This window comes from Echinops telfairi, unplaced genomic scaffold, assembly GCF_000313985.2.
Source record: "Echinops telfairi isolate 266 unplaced genomic scaffold, ASM31398v2 ScPeMD7_37;HRSCAF=141, whole genome shotgun sequence".
In the NCBI taxonomy this organism is placed as follows: domain Eukaryota; kingdom Metazoa; phylum Chordata; class Mammalia; order Afrosoricida; family Tenrecidae; genus Echinops; species Echinops telfairi.
Window position 1 is genome coordinate 1179646 of NW_022103935.1, and position 7405 is coordinate 1187050.

The 7405-nt window shown below is 56.6% G+C and overlaps 1 protein-coding gene across 1 annotated transcript in view; it reads left to right on the plus strand.

Moving 5' to 3' along the window:
- Positions 1–7405, plus strand: part of BRSK2 (BR serine/threonine kinase 2) — a 29801-nt gene that overhangs the window by 4141 nt on the left and 18255 nt on the right. The window contains exon 3 of the mRNA XM_004717207.2: positions 6309–6394. Coding sequence (XP_004717264.1) covers positions 6309–6394 — 86 coding nt within the window. The remainder of the gene's footprint in view (positions 1–6308; positions 6395–7405) is intronic.

A 7405-nucleotide genomic window follows, 5' to 3' on the forward strand; every position in this document is an offset into this window, starting at 1 on the left:
GGGAGGGGGATTGGGGCGGGGTCGGCTGGGGGAGGTGCCTGAGATAAGGCAGGGCTCCTGGCAAGGGTCTGCGTTGGACTTAGGGGTGGGGCTCATGAGAAGGGCTTGGGGTGGGGCAGGCTCAGGGGCGGTGCTAACTGGAGAGCCTGGGGTGGTCTCAGGGTCGGGGTCTGGGTCTGTGCTTGGAGGAATCCTAGGAAAAGACCCAGGAGTGAAGGGGGGGGGGGCATAGCGCTGTTGGGGAGCCGGCCTGGGTTAGCCCTGCCTCCTGGACTATGCGCTCTGCTCCTGCCCCCCACTGGTGGCGGCCCTGCCTCTGGTCGGTTGCGGCTTCTCTGCTCTGTCCAGTCATGATGCTGCTCCGACTTACCAGGCAAGTTGACTGGGCCACAGTTTTCCTGCCCGGCATGTGGAGGAGAATCCTGCCCTGAGTGTGGAAAGCAAAGGCCTTCCCGCACCCCCCGCCCCCGCCCTGTTTGTCCTCTCATGCTCCCTGCTCTTCCCTCCCTTTTCTGGGGTCCGGCCCCTCTCCCCACAGTGGCCCTGCTCTGCATCTCCCGTGGTGGGCACCCCAGTGGGGTGGGGCACTCCTGGTGTCTGCTCAGACTCAGTGGGCAGGGGGCTCAGGGACTATGTGGTTCTTGGTCCACAGCCTTGCTCCTCAACCTGGCACCTGATCTCTGGGTCACACGGGACTTCTGCAGACCTAGGACGCAGCATCTCCAAACTCCCAGGGCCCAGATGCTGGCCTACCCAGCTCCGAGGCCTGCTCAGGGGCCAGGTGATGGCCATGTGCCTTGGGGACGCATACCTCTGCTGTTCTCTTGGGGCCAGAGCTGGGCAGCCAGCTGGAACAGAGCCTTGCCAGGGAAGTGGCCACTGTCCAGTCTGAGGAGGAGCTGACCACGGAATTGGGTGGCCTGGGGCGGGTCGAAGGGCACAGAGATGGTGGTAAGTTGATTGGAATGAGGGTCCAACAGGCGTGAGGGGCAGGCGCTTCTGCCTTGGCCTGGTTGCTGAGGAGGGGTGAGACCGGAGGTCAGATAGTGCCTGGCTGAGGCCTTGACCACTGAGTGTGTGTGTGTGTGTGTGTGTGTGTATGTGTGTTGGGGTGGGGGGGTGGCATGAAGTGAGGGGTGGAGACTCAGCGTTCACTGGGGTCTCATCAGGTTCAAGGGGTCGTGAGGAAGCCAAGTAGGGAGACAGGCGCTGGAGAGAAGGCCTGGGCTCCCAGCCTCACAGTGTCCCCTCGGCCTGGCCTCTCTGGAGCAGCTGGCAGGGCCACTGACTTGGGGGTTGGGTGGGGGATGGGGGCAAGGTGGTGCATTATAGGGGTGTTCCAAAGTAAGACGGGCATCCAGGCTTGGGTATCCTGGATCCCAGTTGCTCAGGAAGGCTGGGATGTCCCCGGGATGGGCTCAGCTCTCCTCTTCAACAGAATGCCACCTCAGGGCCATGAATAAGATCAAGCACACGGAGGTTTGGCACATGCCTGTACCCTCACAGTAGTGGCACACACACACACACACACACACACACACACCGACACAGGAGGGTAAGTTGGAAACTACGGCTGTAAGATCACAGGGACCTCCATAAACAAACCATCAAATGGTTTGTTTCTGTTGTTTCTGGACAGACATCTCTCCCATCCAGATCTCTGTCCGCCCTTCCCCCAAGCCCTCAGCACCCTCCTATTCTCGAGGGACCCAAATCATGTTCCTTCCCACTGCCTTGGAGTCTGGGCGCACCGAGAGTGGTCTGCAGGGGCCAGATCGGGACGGTTGGGTGGGTGGCGTAAGGTTTCTCAATGAAATGCCTGTGCCATGGCCTTTGGTGCCCACAGAGAGGGGTGTGTGTGCTGTGGAGATGCCTGAGGCTCAACCCCCCTGGCTTTGTCCCTCACCAGTGCAGAAGACCGTCTTCTTAAAATGGGCTCCCAGGGGCCAGCCCCCAGGGCCCCCATGTGCTTGGACGGTGGCGGTGACTTGAGCAGGCCCGGCAGTTCCCTTTTCTCAAGTCACTTTGGAATGAGTGGTTTGTGTTTTTTAAAGACAACGAGAGGAAACACCACCCTACTTCAAACTCACTGCCGTGCAGCGGATCTGTTTCCTAGCAACAGCAAACATGGCAAAGATAAGCGCCGGACCGGGAGCGCTTGCCTGCAGCCGCCCACCGCTCACAGAGACAGGGGCACACACACATGAGCCTACACGTGTATGAACGTCGGTCTGAAACGGATCACGCGTGCGATCAAGAGGCATTGCTACCTACTGGAGATTGGAGCGCAGAGGCTGGAAACAACGAAGAAGGACCAGTAACTGGGAAATATAGACGTGGAGATAGAAATGATGCTAGAGGTCACATGATAGGGTTGTGTGAGACCAACAACTTCTCTGTGGCGAATACCCTTTTTCAGCAGCACGGACTTCTCCAGATGGGACGCACAGAAATTAAATTGACTGGGAAATTACATTGGGAAGACACGTGCATAAACTCAGTATCAGTGGCTAGAACCAAGTCAGGGGCTAGCTGTGCAACAATTGCTTCCCCGTAAGCTCAGGATAAAGCGGACGACAATGAAAACAAGTTCACGAGCGCCAAAATGGAACCTTCAGTTGATCCCACCTGAAGTTTGAGAACATTCAAGAACAGATTGGATCCGCTGACCACTCAGGACAGAAGCCCCGATGGGCTGTGGGAGGACCACAAGGTCATCAGGCATGAAGAAAGCAAGAGAGAGCCTTACCGGGACAGGGAGGAAACACGAGATATAAGTGGATGTCAGCGGAAACTCTGAACCTTGGTCTTCAGCGTAGAGTAGCTAAGGCGTGTGAAAGAAACGATGGCGTGAAAAGGCTGAACAGAGCATTTCAAAGGGCAGCTTGAGGAGACAACGTCAAATCTCATCATGAAATGGGCAAAAGACCTGGAATTAGAAAGACCCAAGGGAAGAGCCAGCTCAGCGTATCTTAAATTGGAAGAACGTAAGAAAAACAGTCAAGCCTCGAGTTGTAATACTCCAAGATTCTGTGGGCAATGCACTGAGTGATGCGGGAAGCATCTCGAGAAGATGGAGTAGCCTTGGTCCGGCGTCCCTGTGCCGCCGCGTGGTTGATGCAGGAGGTGGAGCCAGGTGCTTGGACTGCTGGGGCCCCCAGAGCAGCCCCAACACCCGCAAGCTGCTGGCCGGACGGATCTGGGTCCTGAAGGGAAAGCTGGGACGCAGCGGGAGCAGGACCTGTCTGAATAGGAGCAGCGGGTTAGGCTCTTGTGTGAGTCCGGCTGACTAGAGAAACAAATCCAGAGACACTCATGGGTGTAAGAGAGAGCGTTATATCAGAGAGCAGTTGTATATTGAGAAAACATCCCAGACCTGTCCAGATCAAGTCCATAAGTCTGATATTAGCCCATATGTCTAAGACTAGTCCATAAATTCCGCTTTAGACTCACGCAGCCGTGCAATGATGCTGAATGCAGGAAGATCACAGGCCAGTGGGGGGAAAGTCTTGTGGATGTAGTAGTGCTGGAAGCATCTCAGCGCTGGTGTGGGTCTCCACGTGGCTCCTCCAGCTCCAGGGCTCTGGCTCCATCAGTGTAGCTCCATGTGGCTGGTCAACAGTAAGATGAAGCAGAGAGAGTGTGTGTCCTGCCTCTAGGGAGGAAGACAGGAGTTCCCAGAATCCTCAGGAGAAGGCCATGCCCACCCAGAGTCATCATTGGCTATGACCTGATTGACAGGCTAGACTCCACCCCTTCACTCAACTTGACAGGAGATGATGTCACTGCCAGTTTTCAAGAAAGAGATTGGCTGGGAGATGTGAAGAGAGGCTATTTTTACCTTTATGGGCCAGAAATGACCACTGCTATTACCAACCACTTCCTCCTCCTCCTCCTCCTCCTCCCACTTGCATCTCACCCTTGGCACCATGAAGACAGCAGTACCTGACCGATGTGTGGGTGAGGGAAAGGAAGGCCTTTGTTCGCAGCTTCTCAGAGACCTGGTCAGGAGACTGGACCTTACCCAGCGACTGACCTCCTCAGATGGTTTATGGGGACGTCTCCAGGCTGTGCCGTGCAAACCCCGTGCGTGTCCGGAGGAGGCCGTCAATCAGGACTGGAGCCGTGTGACTGAAAGCTGTGGTGAGGTATGCACCCCTTTCTGAGTTGGCAGAGGACGAGGACTTGAAAAGTTCTGCTATGGGCTTGTTGAAGCGTCCCTTCAGTCTTCTCAGGAAATGTAAGCACTGCTTTTTAAAAATATCACTTTCTGCAGCTGGAGTGCAGGTGACTTCTTTTGTCAGCTGTGCTGATTTCCTGCTAATACCTATGATGAGACTATTAAATGGCTATTGTTGGGGTTGGAGGGGGGAGAAGATGGAAAGAACACACAGAGTCACTGGACCAAAAAGAACTAGTCGACATTGCACCAGCGCAGGAGGCGGCATCTGGGCAAGAGCCAGCGGTGCTGAAGGAGGAAGTTCAAGCCGCACTGAAAGCATCAGCCACAAACAAGGCTCCGGGAATGGGTGGAAAAGCACCTGAAATGTTTCACCAAGCTGAAGAAGCCCTGGAAGCCCTCACTCGTCCACGCAGGAAATCTGGAAGGCAGAACTTGGTCTGCTGACTGCAAGAGAGCCCTATTTAAACCCACTCCAAAGCAGGGCGACCCCACAGAAAGCTCAAATCATAGAACACTGTCACTGAGACCACACGCAAGCAAAACTCTGCTGAAGATCATCCAGCAAGAGATGCAGCAGGACCTGGACAGGGAGCTGCCAGAAGTTCAGGCCGGATGCAGACGAGGACGTGGAACAAGGGAGCTCATTGCCGATGGCAGATGGATCTTGGCTGAAAGATGTTGCATTGACTATGCAAAGGCACTTGACGGAGTGGATCATAACAAGCTGCGGGGAGCCACGAGAAGAAAGGGGAATTCCAGAAGGCACCACTGTGCTCATGTGGAACCTGCATGCGGATCACGAGGTAGTTGTACAAACAGAACAAGGGCAGACCACGTGGTTGAAAGTCAGGAAAGGTGTGCAATAGGGTTGTATCTTCATACCTTACTTGTTCCATCTGCATGCTGAGCAAATCATCAGAGAATCTGGATTCGATGAAGAAGGATCCAGTATCAGGATGGGGGGCGCTCATTAACAACCTGCAGTGTGCAGATGACACCACCTTGCTTTCTGAAAGCGAGGAGGACTTGAAGCCCTTGCTGATGAAGATCAAGGATTGTAGCCTTCAGTGTGGATGACGACTCCATGTGAGGAAGACCGAAACCCTCACCGCTGAACCACTAGGTGAGATCATGATCAATGGAGAAAGGGTTGAAGTTGGCAAGGGTTTTATCTCGCTTGGACCTACAAGCAGTGCTCATGGAAGCAGAGATCGGGACATCCAAGGAGCATTGCATGGGCTAAATCTGCCGCGCAAGAACTCTTTCGAGTCTTGAACACCAGGGGTGTTGCTTTGAGGACTAGGGTGTGCCAGCCCCAAGCCATGGTGTTTGCCATTGCCTTCTACACATGAGGAGGTTGGGCACAGACTAAGGAAGATGAAGACGCACTGAAGCAATCGAGCTGGGCTGCTGGAGAAGGGTACTGGACGTACCACGGACGGACGGACTGCTAAAGGGCACAACCGAGCCGTCTTGGACAAAGTATGGCCACTGGGCTCCTTAGAGGTAAGGAAGGCAAGACTCCCTCTTACAGACTTCAGACATGTTTTCAGGAGAGACCAGCCACTGGAGAAGGCCGTCCTCCTTGGTAACACGGAGGGGCAGCAGACAAGAGCAAGGCCGTCGAGGAGACAGACTGACACCGTGGACAAACGGAGGAGCCATCCTGTGGGTGGGGCAGGAGCATGTCCGTCTGTTGTGCAGGCCGTGGTTGTGGGTCAGAACAAACACTACGTGTGTGAGCTGGGGCCCAGGTAGCAAACTTCCTGACTTCTGTTTGGGCCACACGGATGTACATACAGTGGTGCGCGCGCGCGCACACACACACACACAGCACCCATTCGTGGATACAGCCACAGCCCTGAGCACACGGCATGTCGTGGAAGCTCCGCCTGGGGCCTGGCCCACTCACTGCTGCTCTGAGCCAGGCCCATGATGCCCCCATTCCTCTCTGTGCCCTCCCAGCCGGGCACCCACTGGCAGTGGCCATTCTGGGTGAGTCAGACCAATGAGCCCCATGGGGTGGGCTTGGGTGCTGAGTGAGTGGGTGGTGGCACCATCAGACCTGACCCCTGCCCGGCAGTACCCCAGCACCCCTGGGCCTGACCCTGTGCCCTCCCTGCAGGTGGAGCGGGAGATCGCCATCCTGAAGCTGATCGAGCACCCGCATGTCCTCAAGCTGCACGATGTCTATGAAAACAAAAAATATTTGTAGGTATTGCTGGGTGTGGAGAGCTGGGGAGGGAGGGAGGGAGGCGCAGATGGGTGCTGGCAGGGCCTGGGTCCCAGACCCTGCTGGGAGTATGGCTGGGGAGCGGGGTCCTCTCTGAGCAGTCAGCAGGTGGGCGGCAGGGCTTCTGGAGGAGTGGGCTGGGGGCTCCTTCCCACCGCTGCCTGGTCAAGGGGAAGAAGTGGCCACCTGGGCACCCCCATCCCCCAAAGCCCACCTTGCCAAGAGCTCCTCTGGGAAGTTCATGGGCCCTTTTCTCTCCCATGGATTCTTGGTCCCCTGCCCTGTCTGTCCCCCCTGAGGCCTTGGGTCCCCCACCTCCCTCGAGGGCCCTGCACACCTGCCCTCCCCACTGACAATAACTCTGCTTCTCACCCTGGGTGGCTGAGCTGGCAGAGGCCAGGAGGACATGCTGCCCCCGCCTCCAGGCAGGAACAGGGGTCAGCAGGCATTGTTGGGACCCCAGCCTCGCCCATTGCTCTGTGTGTGGCCTGCCAGTAGCTTGATTCCTCACTGTCCTGGGGCTGGGGGACAGGACCATGAAGCAGGGATGGACCCAGCTCTGCCCCCACCATGTGTGTGGTGTCATCAAACCCTGGTCCTCAGGGGTGGGGCTTCATGGGGACAGAGGGCACTACCCTGGGAAGGCCTCCCAGGCGTTGTCATGTCCCTGCCCCCCACTCAGCGGGAAACCAGGCCTGCTGGCACTCCTGACACCTTGGGTCCTGAGTCCTGACTTCTGAGGTCCTTGGGTCTGGGGGTCCTGGGCTTTTGCATTGGGTCCTTGGGTCTTAGGGTCTTAGTGTCTTGGGCCCTAGGGACTTAGAATTCTTGATTCTTAGAACCCTTTGCTCCTTGGGCCTTAGGGTCACCGGGTCTTAGCGTCCTTGAGGCTTCGGCCACAGGCTGAGCTGCCCACCCTGCTGGGCATCCGCGGCTGATACTGGTTGAGTGCCTGCTCTGTGGGCAGGGTTCTCGGGCCTTGTGGGGGG